The sequence below is a fragment of the Indicator indicator genome, chromosome 14 (genome assembly GCF_027791375.1).
Source record: "Indicator indicator isolate 239-I01 chromosome 14, UM_Iind_1.1, whole genome shotgun sequence".
Taxonomy (NCBI): Eukaryota; Metazoa; Chordata; class Aves; order Piciformes; family Indicatoridae; genus Indicator; species Indicator indicator.
The window spans coordinates 12,137,267-12,157,566 of record NC_072023.1 but is presented as its reverse complement, the minus strand read 5'-3'; the positions used below and the strand labels follow the sequence as shown (position 1 = coordinate 12,157,566).

At 37.6% G+C, this 20,300-nt stretch overlaps 1 protein-coding gene across 1 annotated transcript in view; it reads right to left on the bottom strand.

Annotated features, from left to right (window-relative positions):
- Window positions 1-20,300, bottom strand: part of SLC41A2 (solute carrier family 41 member 2) — a 32,729-nt gene continuing 12,429 nt past the window's right edge. The window contains exons 8-10 of the mRNA XM_054386692.1: window positions 10,951-11,082; window positions 10,018-10,166; window positions 1-186 (exon numbers count right to left, since the gene is read on the bottom strand). Coding sequence (XP_054242667.1) covers window positions 1-186; window positions 10,018-10,166; window positions 10,951-11,082 — 467 coding nt within the window. The remainder of the gene's footprint in view (window positions 187-10,017; window positions 10,167-10,950; window positions 11,083-20,300) is intronic.

Here is a 20,300-nt window from a genome sequence, read left to right as displayed (position 1 = left end):
CTAGTCTCCAACATCACCATCTCTGTCACCTATGAGCCACAGAAAATGAAAACCTATAGCTAATAAGGCAGTTCCAAGCAGATCTCCCAGTGCAGTAAGATAAGGAATAGAAAAACTGTCAGGGTCTTTTCCTTTTTTCCAGAAGTGGTGCACCATCCAGTCAGCAATCCATAACAGGGTAAACACCTAGGGAACATCAAAGTCTGTATTATTATCACATAAGTTACATTGAAAGGAAGCCAACTGCCAAGATTATCCTCTCTTTAGTACACAGCACTGTTGTATACAACTGCTTTTGAGAAATAGCTCTCCAAGAATAGCTTCTTGAAACAGTCCCTACAACTAGAGACAACTTCTCTCAGTCAGTCACATGCACAGGTAGAAAAAACATATTGAATGATTTATAGCATTCTTCACCCAGTGTATGCTTGAGGTCTTCTGAGAAAGGCAAGAAAAAGCAAAAATTCCAATGAAACACAGAACTGCACTTCCCATTCAAGACATCATTTGTACAGCAAGAGCATAAGCAGGGCTTTGAGATAATTCAGAACCAACTAATGCTGCCCCAGATGAAAACAACACGGATGGAACTTGTTTCCACAGGTCTAGATCAGAGCTGAAGTCCAATGTAAAGTATACTGGGTCAGATAAAGAAAAGTTTCATCTGTATGAACAGAAAAAAAAAATGTATCTTCTAAGCTACTTTCATGCATGAAACACCAGTTTCAGCCCTTTACTAAGGTAAAGCACACCTGCAATACATATCATGAAATTGTCACTCCAGGCTGAGTTTGCCCCAGAGTAAAAGATTTCATTCCCAGCTGAGTGTCTGAACATTCAAGAGGTTTGATCTTGATATCAAAGGTATGCATAACCATTAATCCATTTTTAGAAAAGGATTCTTTTAATGCTGCACAGCTGTCTGATGAGAGACTCTGGTTCAGTGGAATCATGGCAGGAGTGGCGTGGCATGACATGAGATGAATGGAGAAAGGACAACTAACTGAGCTTCCATTTCTTCTTGTCTCTTCTAAGTAGCTGCTGAAATGAAATAAACATTCTACTTTATGTATTCTGAGTTCACCAGATCCTTAGGAAGGGTAAACTTGAGATGGTTACTGTCATAATCCATTTTTCTAAAGTCTACTAAGTACATTTAAAATAACAGTATCAAAAGTAGTTAAAAGGCACAATATTAGTATTTTCTTTGGCAACTAATAAATAACTGGTATCAAAAGCATCTTTATAAACGTATGCACACATTTCCTGCAATACTGATAACATAGCTGCAAGAAACTTTTCCACAATACGAAACACAGTAAAATGAACATCGCATAAAAAAATTGTTGAAAAAAGCGTGGAAAAAGTTTCTCAGTTAATCGTTGCTTTGCAAGAGTATAGGTTAAAACACAAGCCTGAATTTCTAATTAAAAAAAAAAAAAAGAGTATTTGCTTAATGAAAAATGCATGGTTTATTTATACAAACAGATCTTCTGAAAAGGGAACTCTGTAGTCTAAGCTAATTATGCAAGTCCTAGGTACGCTGACTGGAATCCAAACAAATATATTTAAAGCAGATGTTTTCTTTGGAAGACTATCAGATTCTTTGAGTCAGCTCCTTCTTCTAACACAGACAAAAAGAAGCCTGTTTATAGAAGATACTGCACATTAACATCTCCTGCAGGATGTGCACAGAAGACTCTAGTGCCCCACATCAACAATGGTTCTATTAGAAGATGAAAGCATTCCTTCCAAGACTCATTTATAATGCATTTATATGACACAACCAATTAGACACAGCCCACACAGCTCAGTCTAAATGGCAGTTTAAGTTTTAAATGCACGTTTGGCTTTTACAAATCATGACATGAAAACCTTTAATTTGTCTATGTATTTTCCACCCTAAAATAGCTGACTTAAACTATGAGTTAAAATGAGTAGTCAGGAAATCGAGTTTTGGGGACCTTCTCATTTCAACTTACAGGTGCATATCACTTAACACAAACTATAACAAGCCTGGCTTCTCCAAGTAATAGGAAAAAAAAGCTGTAACATTAGATTAATTGATGCTTATGAAAGTATATGAAGGCAGCTGGGGCATACTGCTTGCGGAATGAGTCTGCAGTTCACCAGACTGAATTTTGGTGAAGGAGTAATGGCATCATAATGCATTTGCATGGTTAGAAACAGATTCAAAAATTATACAGACCTGTCTTTGGAAAGGGTTGCTTATTTGGCTACAGTAGTTGGTGTTGCAGGATCAAAGTGACTTTAATCTTTAATGAGGTTTTACTTCTTATCAATGGGAAAAGGCAGTGATCAAAGTAATCAATCAACTGTTGCTTGGGAGAAAAGAGAGAAAAAAAAAAAAAAGCCCTACTATCCCTGCTACGAGTTTGATGCATTTTGGAGGATAATCCTTGAATTTAAAGTGATAAAGTCACTCACAAAGATCTGTAAGAGGTAAAAAGAAGACAGAAAATCATACAAAAGACACTATATAATACTTGTGACTTTAAGTGGCACCACACTTTACATTTTCTGGGATTTATCAATGACATATACTCATTTCAGCACAATGACACAGGTGGCACAGCAGTACAGGAACTGTGTACTTCTACCCTGTGTTCATGCTATGAAGAAGAAAGCCTTCATACTTCAAACTGAAAACCAGATGGTTTGAGGGAAAAAAATAAAGGGATCAATGTTACAGAAAAGCCTAAGAAGATAGTACAAAAATTATCTGTTTAGCATGAAATACTATAGAAAAGTGATAAGAGCCTGTAAATATATACAGAACTGTTTGAGATGTGAGCTGGTATTTTTTAATTATCATATACAGAGGAAGAGAATAATGAAGTGGTTTTTGAAAAAAAAAAAGTAGATGAGTAGTGGTAGAATTATGAAACAGTCTTACAAATTCTTCCAGACTGAAGTATTAAATAATCCTGAAGTTTAAAAAAAGGTTAAAAATACCTAAATATCTATATACATAAAAAGATCTATCTAAGCAAAGGGATACATTCTGTAGTCACTGAGCAAGAAAATAAAGGCCAGAGCAAGGACTACAAAAATATAGGCAACATGCCAGATTTTTGATAAAGGGAAGATACACTAAAGTATTGTTCTTCTGGGAAAAAAAATACAGTCAAAATTGAGGAAAATGAAACTAAAGACATCATCAGTTTTAGACTAACAAAATATGAAATAAGTATCTTGACAATGCTTGATAGCTCCTATTTATAGCTATCAGCATGAGACCAGGTGTGCTCAGTCTGCACTAGTTGTAGCACACTCGATGTGTCTTGCTACATATATAAGCACTTTGAGCTCAGCCTTCTGGAGGGAAAAAATATATATCCCAGCTAAGCACCTGGTAGGAGCCAGGCTTCTGCCACAAACAGCAACAGGCCTGGAAGTAAAAGAACAGGTGATACCCTACATTCAGATCCCAATGAATCAGGCAAGTCTCCTTCTCATGCTGCAATGAGAAAACGTTGAAAATGCAGAACTGTCCAGGTTTGGACCTTAGTTTTCATATTTCCTTGAATCATGCAGTCTCTTTAGCAGTTCTACATTTCAGAAGTAATCTTCCTATTAGAACAAGCAGTAGTTAAAATGCATCAATATTTTCTCTATAAACACCACCTTCCTTATTTCTCTATAATGTACAATATACCCCATGAGTTGTTTTCCCACATCCATGAGGCCCATACCATCATTGGAATCCTCACACTACTGAGAAATCCAAGATGGTTTTGATGTGAGCAGGAAACCCTTATGAGCACTGCTGAATTCCTGGTTTTCTTTTGCTGCAAACTGCCCTGGAGCACTGCAAAAGTTACTTCACAGCATTAGATATCTGACCTTCAGAGGATAAGAAGGACTGCATTTTGGAATTGCTTATTTGCTTGGTAATAGCTCTAGGAATCTCCTATTGTTTGTTTATTCCCCGAGTCTGTAACATAACTGTGTGCTCAGATTTGGTTAGGAGGTGTGAAAATTCCTTAGAAGGCATTTTACTGGCTCAGTGAGAACATGCAGAACAGAGGCTGCCTTTGAATGCTCAGAGCCCTCTGCCAGGACTGAAGGCTTGGCAGTTGCAATGCTGCTCTCATTCTACTGGAGGTTGACAAGACAGAGGATGAAACCTTGCACAGTACATAGCTTCATAAAGTTACAAAATACTTGACCCTTTTTGAGGTGTAGAGGGAGGCCTGACTTTCAGTTAATACATTCTTTGTGGATCAAACACCAAATTGCATGTAGCATACTGCTACGTGCTTGTGTGGGACCTGATTCTGTAAAATTTTCAGGAAAAGAGGATTCCTTTGGAATAGAGGCCACACATTGGTTTTTATTAGAGCACACTGGCTTGTCCAGACACTGCATGCTGCATTATGTGAAGTAGTAAGGCCAGGCTGGATGAGGCTCTGGCCAGCCTGATCTAGTGTGAGGTGTCCCTGCCCACGGCAGGGGGGTTGGAACTGGATGATCCTTGTGATCCCTTCCAACCCTGACTGATTCTATGATTCTAAGTACCCTACATACATACAGGTGATACCTCCCTCAGCATGGGTTTTTTTACATTTTACTTTCCTCTGGTTCTGCCATTCATCACAGTATCACAGTATATCAGAGTTTGGAAGGGACCTCAAGAGATCATCAGGTCCAACCCCCCTGCCAGAGCAGGATCACTTAGGGTAGTCTGCACAGGAATGCATCCAGGTGGGTTTTGAAAGTCTCCAGAGAAGGAGACTCCACAACCCCCCTGGGCAGCCTGTTCCAGTGCTCCATCACCCTCACTGTAAAGAAGTTTCTCCTCATGTTGAGGTGAAATCTTCTATGTTCAAGTTTGAACCCATTGTTCCTTGTCTTACCACTGTGACCCACCCAAAAGAGCCTGGCTCCCTCCACTTGACACCCACCCCTCAGATATTTATAGACATTGATCAGATCCCCTCTCAGTCTTCTCTTCTCAAGACTAAACAGCCCCAGGGCTCTCAGTCTCTCTTCACAGGGGAGATGCTCAAGTCCCCTAAGCATCCTTGTGGCTCTCTGTTGGATTCTCTCCAGCAGGTCTCTGTCTCTCTTGAACTGGGGAGCCCAAACACAGAATGGACTCTTCACTACAGAGCTAACTCAGACCTTTTGAACTCAAGCCTAGAAGTTCCAGTTGAATGCAGATTAATATACATATTTGTGTAGTTTTCCCCACCATTATGAAAATATACTTGAGAAATCCTTGCCCTACTAAAGTTAAAGGGAGTACAGCGATGGATTTCAAAAGGACCAATCTACATATTTAATTGAATAACATTTCTAGAATATGCATTTATTTAAAGAACAGAAACAACTGTACTATTAAAGGTGGGGAAAATTAGCAGAAAAGAAAATAAACCAAAACACTTCCTAGGTTTCTTAAGTCTAGACACCTAGAACTATTTTATTCAGAGAGAACGCAGATCATAATACTGGATACTCATAGTATTGTAAATATCTTAATGCTTTTTTAGAAACAACTATATATTCAGTGAAAATGTACTCTTTTTTTTACTACATAGTGTATTTTTGGACAAGAACAGCTAAATTATACTGTTGCTAATGTAGACCATGCCATATTAATTACTTATTTCCCATAAATATTTCAATTAAATGACATGCTGGGGAGAGAATAGCTAAGAACTGGTAGGAAGCTGGTAGGCATGGGTGATGAAAAAAAATATTAAAAATAAAACAACAGAAGTATCAGAATTTAATAAAAATATAATTAACTATCTGATTGGAGCTTCAATAATACTGTATAAAGATTGCAGTGCAGAAAAACAAAATCCATTTTGTCACTTTTGAAAGAAGAATATTGAAGTTTATAGACAATTTGAAAGAGTCTTGATACATATGAATTCTATTTGACATTTTATGTTACAAATTTACCATAGCTATAATGTGGAATAGCATAAACTGACAGAGGAAGAGAGAAATACAAAAGACAATTTTTGTATTAACCTTTCCCTGGGTTTTTTTAAGCTTACTGTAACATTCCAGTTCTCTTTTTGTCATTTCCCTAGCTCCTTCCTTTCTGTTTTAGATAAACACAAAGCTGAAGAACCAGAGACAATAAACAGGTCTTGATGTTAATTAACAACCTCTAAAATATGTCTTTAAATAATTTAACATCTTACAACAGTCTCACAATAGCCATTTGAATTTTAAAGACAGAAAACTCATTTTGTTGCTGCTGGCTTTTGGGGAGTTTGGGGGGGGTGGTTTTTTGGTGGTTTTTTTTGGTGGTGGTGGTGGTTGGGTTTTGGGTGGGTTTTTTGTTTGTTTTTAATTTAGCATTAATTTTTTTTAACAGAGTGGAAAAAAATGTAAATAGGTAATATATTGCCATAATCATTATTCAGCTACCCTTTCCATCCTACAGCTCAACATAAGGCAATGAATAGGGCAAACTGGGGACATCAAGCCTCCTCAAACACAGGACTAACCAATAACTAGCTCTTACCTTAGGGAATCACTATGTTGTATTAAATTATCACTGACCATCTCAAACATAAAAGATACAGCCTGCAAGGAGAATTGCAATTTTTGACATCCATTTTCACATGCAAAGGGAAAATTAATGCAAAGTCCAACACATTGTAAAAAAGGCCTAGAATGCAGATCTCTCACTGCTCAAAAGATTGTCAATGGACTTGTTTTGTTGATAACTGAAATTACAATAATTAGCTGTGATGATACACTTTTACACTGTAACTGGAAAAGTTTTCATTGGGTGGACAAAACTACAGAAGAATTCTGGAAAAAAAATGAGTATCAGTGGATGCTGGCTTGTGCCAACAACTTGAAAACTGTTCTTTATTATGCTCAGGTCCATCAATGATGTCACAGATAAAAGGAAAGAGGAATGAATACAAATATTCAAGTGTTCTCCTTGAGAAGGGAGAAACTTAAAAGCACACAACTGCAATAGGGAAGTGATTCAGTTTGACAGGTGAATAAAATATGTTCAAGATATAAGGGTTAAAAGTTTTAAGCATCATCTCTCTGAAAATTTTTCATTTGTTCTAATTAGAGGTATGCAAAACTACAATAATTACTACTAGAAAAAATGCCAGAAAAACTAAAATGAGAAAAGAACCTATTAAATATTTCCAGAAAGTGTTAATATACATGGAGTTCCATACTGTAAATCTGTCAAGACCCATAAGAGGTTACAGCATGCAACAGTGTTACTCAGTTTCAAAGTAAATACATCTCGCACTGCCTGTAATGGTGAAAGACAGGAGACAAAGAGAAAAAAAAATCATCTGTAAAAGGAAATGAGGGAAAAAAAAAAAAAAACCAACAACCCAGATGTCTTGTTTATAGGTGGAAAATCATGAAACTCAGGTATGGCCTTATGGAATGCAATGGAGATGCCTGACTGCAAAACTGAATACTCTAATCAGACTTTGAATTTGTACAAATCAATTTAACATGTATATGTGCCCATGTCATGTCTGAATTACTGCCTGATATGAAAGCCTTGCCCTGATGCCTTAACTTGGTTTTCAAATGCACTTTTGCATTTCTCACATCTTATTCTACCCTTTGCTGCTGAAGAAAAGGTTTGTATCCCTAAATGTATTATGACTGCAGGTGAGGCAGAAGACTGCATGAATTTCATATTGATTGATGAATTCCAGCTGATTCCCACATGAAATCTCTGAAGTCCAATAATGGCTGCAATCACATTGCAGTCTTGCCTTCAGCAGAGGTATTAACAGGGACTCTTTCCCCACTCTGTTTATGTTAAGCTTGTAGGAATTTAGTATCACTGAGAGAGCAAGACTTAGGAAAACGTTACTGAAATGGGTCAAAGGATTGAAGTTATTAGAAAGAACAGACAGAACAGAGTGAAGGCATAACATCATTTCCTCAGAAAAACACATAAAACAAGTGATAAGACTGGAAAGCAGGACTGCAAGAGAAAAATGGAAAGCAATTCATAACTTTTATCACATCACATTCTCACTTGCAAAGGTTGGAACATTACCAGTTATATTACACCACAAAAGTATAGAATTCTCCTATAAGATTAAAATAGTTACAGTTTTTAAAACCTATCTGTATTGAAGTAGTAGTCTGAAAAACACAGAAAGGCAATTCAGAACATTAGAACTGTATTTTTTTGTTAAGAAATCATAGACCAGCTTAGGTGGGAAGAGCCTTCGGAGATCATCTACTCCAACCCACCAGCCATGAGCAGGGATGCCTCTCAACTAGACTTGGCTGACCAATGCCTCATCCAATATGGCCTTAAGTACCTCCAGGGAGGGAGCATCCACAGCCACTCTGGGCAACCTATTCCAGAGTCTCACCACCCTTGTACTAAAGAACTTCTTCCTAAGATCTAGCCTAAATCTACTCTCCCTCAGCTTAAAACCATTCCCCCTAGTCCTATCATTAGACACCCTTATGAAAAGTTCCTCTCTAGCCTTCCTGTAGGATCCCTTCAGGTATTTGAATGCAGCTCTAAGGTCCCCCTGGAGTCTTCTCTTCTCTAGGCTGACTAACCCCAGCTCCCTCAGCCTATCCTCATAGCAGAGGTGCTCCAGCCCTTTGATCATCTTTGTGGCCCTCCTCTGGACTCACTCAAAGAGTTCTATGTCCTTCTTATGATGGAGACACCAGAACTGGATGCAGTATTTGAGGTGGTGCTCACAAGAGCAGAGAGGAAAAATCACCTCCCTTGACCTGCTGACTAAACTCCTCTTGACGCAGCCCAGGTTACAATTTGCCTTCTGGGCCACATGAGTGCACTGCTGGCTCATGTTGAACTTCTCATCAATCAACACTCCCAAGTCCTTTTCCTCAGGACTACTCTCAGCCCACACTGCACCCAGCCTGCGTTTGTGCCTAGGGCTGGCCCGACCCAGATGCAGGACCTTACACTTTAGACTTGTTGAACCTCATGCAGTTTGCACTGGTCCACTTCTCAAGCCTGTCAGGATTCTTCTGAATGGCATCCCTTCCCTCAGGTGAGTGCACTGCACCACACAGCTTGATGTCAGCTGCAAACTTCCTGAGGGTGTACTCAATGCCACTGTCCACGTTGCTGACAAAAGAGCTCTGGACCCAGGACAGACCCCTGAGGAGCTCCACTTCTCCCTGGTCTCCACCTGGACATCAAACTGTTGATCACAACTCACTGAGTGCAACCATGGAGCCAGTTCTTTATCCACCAAGGCATCCATCCATCAAGTCTATGGCTCTCCATCTTAGGACATCATGTGGGACAATGACTGATGACACTGTCGTTTGCATTTTAAAACTAAATTGGTCACATTGTGGTTAATTCAGCCAGGTTTTAGCTAAAAATTGGCTGTGGATTTACTAAAAGCATTTAATTTCTATTACTGATTTCTCTAAGTGAAATTATTTCAATTTAAGACATTGCTATTTCATAAGGCATCTTTCAAGAACTGCCCTTCCTGGGTGTGAACAAGATACTAGGCAAGACCAGACAAAATAATGTAACAACATTTGACAATTAATGCAATTACAATTTCTTGTACAGTGATCACTGTCACACTAATTGCAACTTTAATATAGATTAACAATTAAGAATTCACCAAGCAAGCCATAACCTTCTTGTCTACTGTGTAAAAAAATGTAATGTGAATTACTTTAGATTTCTTTAAGAGCTTTCCATGGTATATTCACCATTCATAAATGCTACTTTTTCCTTCTCTTCATTTCCCCTCTGGAGATGGGGGGGTTTAGATGCAATGGTTCCAGGAAGCAAATGAAAGAGAAAGCACAAGATGCATGACTGGGAAATTATAGAGTCAAGTGTCTTCCAAAAGCCACTCACAATAGAGATAATCAGTTACTTACAAAGTGTGCTGAAAGCCTGTGCTCAAGCTCACCTTTTTGTACTATTCCTGAGGTGTCAGAAAGTAGATAAAACATTTTTTTCTTCAGGAACTTGATTTTATACAAGCATTTTCCAGTTATACTTGTTCTTACCTGTAGCAGAGCTGCAAACAAATACACTGCTATAAAGATGGGAGTTAAGGAAGTGTGACCACTTTTCATTAAGTGGATAGTGTACAGGAAAATCAGGTGTCCAGGAATCACCAAAAGAAGCAGAACTTGGGCTGATTTGTTGTTTACTCCTACAATAAAAAATTGGAAAAAAACCAACATTTAGTTAAACTCTTCCAATTACTTTAACAGATTTTTATTAGTTTATATCTAAAAAAAGCAATTCTGGAATTCCACAGCATTGACTATTGTCAATTGACATTTTTCTGCCAAAAGAGGGGAAAAAAGCCACCTCTCATGTCTGACAGAAAAAGCCCCTTCCTGAAGAGGGTACAAACTATTTCCTTGCATTCTGTACTCATGCAATACAATCTACTTTTTTGAAGCTGCAGCGATCTCCTAAAGCTTTCCTAGGAAAGAGAATGTTTTGGACACCATATTCATGACATCCTCAAAAGTACCTCATCTTTCTAAAAATTGACCTCATAGGTACCATTTTTCTCATCTATTCCAGGTAATTTCATAAATATGAATGTGCTGTTGGCACATTACATTTCTTCACACTGCTACATCATTATTATTACATATACAGCAGGGGAGTAATTTTGAATCAAGAACCTAGAAAGAAAATGGCAAATAGGAAATGGGAAATAGAAAGCAGGGACTTGGTTTAGTAATAGTATTATCCATAAGGTTCAGGAGATTGAACTTCCTTCCTCTGCACACACAGCCTCCTGCAGGGAGCTCCTTGTGATTATCAGGGGCAAAGGAAACTGCTGCTCTTCTGCTGCCTTTAGATTGCATACAGGTTCTGCTTGTGGCCATTTCTCACTGGTGGTACAGTCTGGCATACAGGGCAAAAAAAAAAGAGAAAACAGGAAACAGCAGTTTTAACAATTAACTGACTACACATACCTGTACCATAATAGGTTCTGCATGGGTAATAGCAACCCTTGGCTTCTTCTGGCAGCTCTCCAGGGATGCTGTGTAAATGGAGGTAGGTAGAAATTCTGCTGGCTTGAATTGCTACTAAATTACCACCAATACCTGAAATACAAAAGGGAGTAAGTGGTAAATTTAAGTATTTTTTTTTTCCTCTAGTAGGCAATGTTTCTGCAAATTTGCCAGCTTCCTCTAAGTTTGCCACAGTCTCCTCCACCCAAAAAGTCTAAAAGAGAAACATCCTTCAAATGTGTATTAGTTAAAGACAGATTAACACCAAGCATTAAAATAAGTAAAAAAATCTGAGCTCCAATTTGGTGCATTATTGGATGTTAAAGACATGAATGGGCAGGGTGCTAGATAATCTCACCTAGGCTCCCTTTCCCACAAAATACTGGACCAGATGATCTTTTGAGGTTCCTTCCAACCTAGGCTATGTTCTATGAATTTTTACTTCAATGAAGAGAAAACTAAACCAACTTGTTTTATCTACATTACAGAGTGCAGTGGCACTAGTTTTTGTTTGTTTCTTCCCCATCTACTTTACATAGCCACAGGCTGCTCTGAGAAGATATGGTTATGAAGAAGTAATGCAGATCTTGTCCCCACTTCAGAAGGAGAATGCCCTTGTTAATAGTAGTTTGACTGATGTGTAGCAGTCACCAGAAGACACTATTTGCCAAATCATTTTGGTGACTATGGAGTAATAAGGACAAAGATCTCATACTGAGAACTCAAAAATTCCCTACCTCACTGATGCTTAAAGACACAATTAAAAGGCTAAACCCAGCAAGGTACTAGAACTTTTAAACAGAAAGCTTAAAATACAAATAAAGCAAAGAGATATTAGAAAAAAAATATTGGCAATTGCATTACAATTACCTGCATCTTCCCAGTCAGGAGATACAGGGACAAAATATGAACTACCGAAAGGCTGAGTCAGTGTTTGCAAGGAAAATAAAAACAACAGTGGCTTTCTTTCAGATGAACTACAGAAGAAGTGAGATAAAGGATTTATCTAAGCTACAGAGGAGGTTTATACATTAAAAAAAAAAATCTAAGGAGGGTCCAAAATCTATTTTTTGATTGAGAACAATAAGTTTTGAGATTTCTGACAAATGAGAATGAGGTATGGAAAGGGAGGCAGAGATAAAATTAGGGATTAATGTGCTACATTTGGATGGAGATCAGATAATTTCTGTGACTAAATTACAAAAAAAGCTGTTATGCAAAACTGCTTCTTAATAGATCTACAAAGCTGGGGATGGTGCCATATGACTAGAAAATATGAAACAGTTGCTGCTTAAAAAAGAGGAGATAAAAGCAGTCTGGGTAATTACAAGCAAGCTAACAACTGCAATAACTGATACATTCGAAACAATATTAAGCAAAAAAATTTGCAACCCCCTCTCTATCTGTATCTCTTACAGCACTACAAGAAGAAACAAAAGATAGATGTAAACAGGGCCATTTTTCAAGGTATGTTTTTGAGGTCTGTGGCAATGCAACCATAAACTACGTTAGTACAAACCCCCTAGATTTCAAATATTTCCTGAGATGTATGCAGTTTCCTGTTGTGGCTGATAATCACCTGCTTCAACAAACTCAAGACAATCAGAAATGTGAAAGATTATCTGAACCTATTTCCCTAATTAATAACAAGGGAAAGTGAGTGAAAGAAAAGAATGAAGTAAAATGGAAATTTGCCCACTTCTAATAGCCACTAAAAATAATTGCATGGACAACACAGACATGAAAGAAGCTGTATGATTGGTTTTTAGTCTTTTGATGGATAGCTATTAAACACAAGTCTCTATTTTTGTATAACCATGGTTTAGACAAAAGTATGCTCCAAGCTCCATTGTGCATAAAGATAACAAGAAAAAGAATTGAAAAGTATTAAAAGTGTAAAAACTCCTAGAATCCTGCTCAGTCTCTACCACCTGGCAATGTACAGTGATGGAAAGCTCCAGTCACGGTGTCTTTTTGTTCTGTCAGTTCATCTACCAGTTCTTCCTTCGAATTATTTTTGAACCTTTTGACCAATTTCAACCACCTCTGACACAAAGACAGAAACACTAACTACTTCCAAGTATGGTTAAAGAAGCTAAGAAAAAGTAAAAGGTGGCTAGCTAGGTAAATAGAGAGATTCAAACCCATGCCTGAGTAAGACAAAAGTAGTATATGAGCTGTGTAGTTAGTAACATAAGGATGCCAGTTGGCCAGTCAGCACCTAGATTGAAGCTAGGCATGATGCCTTTTGCTCAGTGACACAGAAGAAGCAATGATGATGTTGTGGAAAGCAGGGTGAGAATGGAGAGAATGTTCTGAGCAGCAACTATTGCTGGGGTGTGAAGCCATAGGGAACACCAGGGATCAAAAGGGCTTTAAAAAAAAAAAAAAAAAAAATCAAGATACAAATCAGCACAGAATCAGGCTTCATTATTCTGGTGGTCAAAGAATGACTTTCATAAAGCTGTGTTTGCATTGAATGAATCACTTTAGTATGCACAGAGATACTGAGTTTGTTTTGTAACAGCAATTACTGTGCATGTGAAGTTATCTCAGCAGCATCAGATTTATCAGATTCCTGTAAGAAGCAGAAAACAGATAAAACTGTTTAGGTAGACAAAATGTCAATACACAAAACTGATAGCTTTCAGCATCTTCTGAATGCTTAAAATAGTCATGTGCTCAGTAGCTGCTCATACTTCGAAAATTTCTTAGACATATATAAGGACTGCCTCCACAAATTTTTAAGTCAGTTTTTTTTTTTCCCCTGGAAAACAGCACTGCAGCCATCATAGCAAATATTTTATAATAAAGACTAGCTTTGATAGCTTCTTCTCATTTTCATGAGAACTGCAACTTTTTTTCAGAAGTAAAATCCTGATCCTGCTACTGCGTTCTTCTCAGAACAGCAAATGTATTTAACGTTGATAGTATTGCTTTGTCAAGAAGCAGAAGAGAGGAGACAGTGCTGAAGCATGAAGGATGTCACACTGACTTCCAGCATTGCAAGAAAATTTAAAACCTCATCATTTTATTAAGCCATTTAAGGGCTAACTAAGCAAGAATGCTTCTTCTGAAAATTGTTATCAGAGTTCTTTTTTGTCTAATGAGCACAGAAAATCATATTCAAAGTAAAGCCAAAACCATGTCATGCATTTGTGAATAGGCCTAGGGGCATGAGTCTATTAATCATTATCTGGATAAAGGTCTTTTTTTTTTTTTTCTAATAATAGAAGTAACCATGTTATGTGGAGAACCATATTAAAAGTACTTTACATCAATGCATCTCAGAATATTTTGAAGTAAATCTGTGTCTCACAACCCTCATTACAGGTGAAAGACCCAGAAGTTATGGGAAGCTGAACAGGTCTGAGATCATCCACTGCACTGGGTGACACACCAGACTCTTTTTTACCTCAGATCTCATACTACATGTTTGATAAACAAGGCAACATTCTCCAGGGAAAGCTGGGAGGAGTGGCTGATAAACCAGAGGGTTATTCTGCTATTCAGAGGATAATGGATAGGCTGGAGAACTGGGTCAAGAGGAACCTCATGAAGTTCAACAAAAGGAAATGCAAAGTCTTGTGTCTGGATAGGAAAAATCCTATGACCCAGTACAGGCTGGGAGTTTGTCATGAGTTGAGTTGAATCTGCTGCTGGTATTCAATCCCATGCTGCTACCACGCCAGCTTCAACATGAAAATGCTGGAACAAAGTATCATGAGGCTTGAAGTTCAGATTGTAACATGAGAGTCTTCCTGTTCCCGTTGCCGTTCCCCGTTTCCTGCTCTGGGGTGTCAGTCTTTCCTGCAGGGCTGGCTGCTGCATGCTTGGGCCAAGGGGAGTTGTTTCAGCACTGGCTTCTGCTGCTGCTTCTGCATTTTGCAGCACATTCTATGTGAAAAGGCTACAGTAATTGTGTATTGTATCATTCCCAGTAAAACTATCTCATCTCTTTATCTCAATATAGAGGGTTTTTTTTTGGTGTTACTTCCTCTTCCATCTGTGTGGGGAGAAAGAAGGGCTTGCAAGACCAGGCAGTGCCAACCCAGGACAGTCCCTATTGGGCATCCCAACATGCGGCTCAAAAATCACAGCTGTCTTAACTAAGATGGCTGATTCTGACAGGAGATAAAAGGGTTGAGATAACTGAAGTGAGATAACAAGAGGATTCAGTTAAGGATTGAGGATTGTTAAGAAAGTTTTGTTGGTTTGTTTTTTTTTTTTTTCCCCTGTGGTATATTCTCTGTGTTGGTGAATTTGCCTTTGTGGGGTGGCTGGGATCAGTGTGCTGGGGTCCTGTATCAGCCCCAAAGCTGGATAATTAGGAGTGGCAAGGTGTGTGGGAGAGTACAGGCAAGTGTCTAGGGTGGTGGTCACCTCCAGTGGTTTGGAATTTCACCCCCTAACATGTGCAAAATCCTGACAAGCTGGTGAAATGTTTGGAAAGGTCTGTTGCCAGCCCAGAAATTCCCAAGAGACAGAAATTATTGCAGTACTAATACAGGCACTAATGTCTTCCCTTGCAATTTACAAATGTCAGATGCTTAGCTGTCTGAGACAATGGGTAACCAAAGAACTACTTTGTTGTGTGCAAGCTGGCAGTACAACTATGCTATGAGAGACTAACATAAATAATTGTTTTTAAAAATGCTTTTTTCCCCCCTTTTTTCTGTGTTTGGTTTGGGGTTTTTTGAGGAAGAATATTTTCTGGGTATTTTCTTTCCATATTCTCCAAAACAACTTGCAGCAAAAGCTCTCCGAAAAATCTGAAAGCCTGTCATTCAATTTATCCTACAGACATCTAAAAAAAGTATCATTTGGGGGATATATTACATAAACTTAAACTTTAATCTCACAGACAACGGGCATTCAATAAGTTTTGTGTTACATTTTCTCATATGTGTTTCTCATATTCCTTGATCTACATTTATTCCCTCCAGATATCAAATATTCCTACAATATGCATAGCCAAAGAATAAGGAACATTACAACAGCTTTGTGTTACCCTTAAAGAGTATTGCTTTGGACTATCTGCAGTGGCAACTGTTTTTTCTACAAAAAGCCTGCAAAGCATTGCTGATTTTCAGGTGTTTTCAGAGTTAATTTGCAGAACCTCTATTCTACAAAACACATAAAAATGGGGTAAAGTCTATAAGTCTATCATCATATTGGTTATTATGCAGTAACTCCTGAAATGCAAATACTTAGGATATCTCACAATATTTTGTCCAAGTATGCAATGAAAATGGAGAAGGAAAGTAGCTGTATCTGGTAACTGCACCTTAGTTCATTTTTGCTGCAATTTCAGAAGCATGTAATTGTTTCAGGCATTATCTTTTTTCAGCACAAAAGGAATTCAGTTACTTGCAAATTGCATTCTTGAGCCAAATTCTACACACTGTGATGTTGTAAGAGGATTTGCAAATTTTAACCATCTCATCCATTAGAAAATATAAAGATCAATTTGAAAATCTAGGCTGAAGCGCAGCCATGCTTGGGCTTTGGCTATTTTATTCAGAATTTCAGTACATCAAACACTGACATCTAAATCTCAAGTATTTTATGGCTGAAACCTCACTTTTACTATTTATTTTTTAAAGCAGAGTTACAATTTAACCCAACCAACCATGTAATTAAAAATAATTATTCATCTCAAAAAAACATGTTTATAAGGGGGGAAAATGGAAAAGTGGTTGTGAAGTACTTCTAGCCACCAGCAGTAAAGCTGACTATAAATGCCTGTCTGCTTAAGAACTATTTTAATATTCTTGGGAAATATTTGCAGTTATTGTTAATAGGAGTAGGAACCTTTGAGGTTGTTCAAATTCCAGACTAATATTCCTTAAACCAAAAGATTTATGGCTCCACACTGTAATACATGTCATGAAAGTAGGGTTAAGACTATGCAAACCATCTAGATAGGAGCAAGTTGAAAGCTACTTAATGGCACACACAGGAAGCTTAACAACTGAAAACTCTACAGTGCACAATGTTCAGGACTTCAAGATAGGCCAACTGGCACCAAAAAAATTCCAACAGCTTAAAATCCTAGATTATTTTAATATTTCATTCAGGTTTTGCTGGTTTCTTTCAGGTCCTCTATATCACAGGAGCAACAAACTTCAAGGTAAGAGAAAGTAAAAAGCATCTGAAATGCATTTTGATGGGGAAGTCCTCAGCTCCTTTCACAACTTTGACTTAAAACAATTCCTATGCCAGGAAAGCACTGGTAGAGAAAGCTTTCTGCAACAGTAATATTAAAAAAGCCATCTGTTAAGTGGTCTAGCACACCTTTTATGCCAGAAAATAAGTGTCAACAGATGTGCTTTTTTAACCAAAAGATTTCCTAAACCCCAATCTACTAAACTATACCAACCAGCAATATCAAAAGGTGCCAGTAGAATTACGAAACCCAGGAGAGGCTAATCTAATAGCAACCAAAAAAATCATCTACCTACAATTTCCTTTTCCAGGAGGTGTACCATAAAACAGGGCCACTCTGCATCCTCTACCCAGAATATATTTTCATTTATTTTCCAGCAGAAAAGCCTCTATCCTTCTACTTCTGAAGCTTGAGGGGGTTAGCACACACACATAAAACACGTATTACTCCCCTCTGCTTTTCTGTAGATGAAGGAAGACCAGGATTCCTTAGTGCTTCTGTGGTTGTGCAGTGGCATTGCAAAAGCATTATGGCTACTGATAGTAACTGGTCATGGCCCTTAGGCTATCATTACTTTATACTACCATGGCAGGACTCTAGTCTTCACCTGTTAAGCTTGTGAGCTTGTTGTGAGCTCCAAAATGGAAGCATGATATGAGGTTTCTCTTCTTAAAATCTAGAGTTTAAGTTTGGAATAATAGCTAAGGTCCTCAAAATATGGACTCAGGACTATAAACAACTCACTGATGGTCCACTATTAGTCCTGAAGAAGTTTAAATTTTTAGAGGTGTGGAAAGACTGCTTTACGTATAACATGAAAAGAAGGAGCTGAGCATTAAAAATCCAGATGAACAGAGCAAGGCACTTGGTGTGGCTTGGAAAATAACATTCTCAAGCATTACATAGCATTGCAGGGAGCAGATGACAAAGGCTAAGAACAGTCTAAAATTACAAGACTTCTTATGAAAAAGCAACAGGCTGAATGTAGGTAGTATAATCATCACAAGCATCATCTCCACAGGACCACTGTGAGACTCCACAGCTCCAAACATGACTCTTGCTGTCCCTGCCTTCTTGAAGGACACATTCTCTCCCTGCCTGCTTCAATAGCCCCAGCTTTCTCTCTCTTCTACCTACCTCATTCTTCAAGGATCTTTTGACCTGTCAGCTAATCATCCTGGGCTATGATACACATGATAGTTCTTTGTCTCTAGATAATGTATGCACTTTGCTTTAATTCTGTTGGTAAACTTGTGAAAGAAAACAAAACCCAAAGCAGTACATTTACCCTTTTCTCTAGAGGCACGTTTATAGTAAGCTGTCATTCGTAGCAATTATCTACTTAAGTCAAATCATTAGCTAAAAATGTTACAAAGGTAAAATGTAAACATGAAGGCAATCGAGGTTTCACAGCTAATTTTTTTGAAAGAAAGGGTAGAAAGAAGGGTAGAAGACTGTCATCACTAGAACAGTTGCTAGGGGAATAAGGCCTTGAGAAAGGCCATAGGAACTGTATCCATCGTAGGTAGTCAGTCTAGAATAAGTGAGTCTGTATGAAGAGAATAAATGAGCCTAAAGAAAAAATCCAGAACTATTCTAGTATTGTATTGGAACAGAAGTAGAAGCCTATGAGAAAACTAAGAAACAATCATCAGGCAGTTGTTTGCTTCAGTAATCAGGGGATGTCATCTAGGAAAGCACAACCACTGGTAAGAGTACTGACTGTTTTGGGTACACCTGCTTAAAGAGAAGAAACAATACTCTGAGGAAGCAAATCCAGGGAATTACCAACAAGGGCTATCATAAGAAAAGTTACAGATGTAAAGCCTGAGGGTAAGTTAAATTTAGTGAATCCTTAGAGAGCTAGATGAATAATACATGAGTTATCTGTGATTATTTCTGCAAACTGATTATCTTGAAGGTTAGAGAATACCAGAGGGCTGTAAAAGGGAAAATCTTTTGAAAAGGCTAAAAAGGATGATCCAGGGAATCTGTACATTAGTGAAATTTATATTCCTATATTAGAACAAATTATTTTAAATTACAATTTATAAGTATCTAGAAAATACAAAAGCTGTAAAACGGGAACTAACATGAATTTGCCAAGAACATTCTTCTGTCAAAGCAATACAATTTCCTTCTCTCACTGAACAGCTTGCCTTATGGTCACAGCAACAGAGAGACTAACTCTCAATTGTAGTAATACTTACCAAAATGTTTTGGTGCTAACCCATGCTACATTTCCATTAATAACCTCTGGTCAATTCATTGTATCAGGGCAATGTGGTTCAAAACTAAAACTTAAGTGTCCATATTAAAATTTTATTATCAAGATGGAAAATAAGTGGTCATAACTAATTTAATTAATAGCTAAGATAACAGAATAGAATATATCCATATGGAATTTGAAAAGGCCAACTTAAGTCAACAGCACTTTATAAGCCAAAAATTAGAAGTCAGAATCATTATGGTAATTGCAGAAACGGTTTAAAAAATCAGCAATACGTGAAAAGTGCAAAATAATGTAAGAAATCAAATGGAGAAAAACAAAAGCAGAAAAGGACAGGAGCGATACAGTGGGAACAGATCTGATGATTATAATTTTTGCAAACTAAATGTGTATCAATCCTGTGATACTGTGTTTTAAAACATAGCATTCTCAAACTGCATCAGTCCAATAAAATATTAACTGGTTATATAAAATTCACCTTGTTGCTATCATTAGAAGATGGAGCACTTAATTTAAGGACCAAATTTTCACAAATACATTCTTGCAAACCTGGAAAGTGCACAGCAAGCATGGGAAACAACTCACACTTTACTTGAGAAATCTATTTACTTGCCTGGAGCATCCCTATTAGTTCTTATAACTATATGCATTACAGGCAAACAGTAAACTACTGGTTTGAAAATTTGTCCTTGGATGTTTACAAGAAAATCCATTAAAATAAAATTTTATCTACATTTTCCTCAGTCAAAATGGTTTCAATATATTATTGGATCAATTCATATTTCAATATGCTGCTTCATTATTTACACCTTCAGTTTCTTAATGCATACTTTAGCTTCCTGCTTCTCACATTCTCTATCATGTTTTAAATGTTGTATTAAGATCAGAAAGCATTCTTTAGCTGTTAAAATA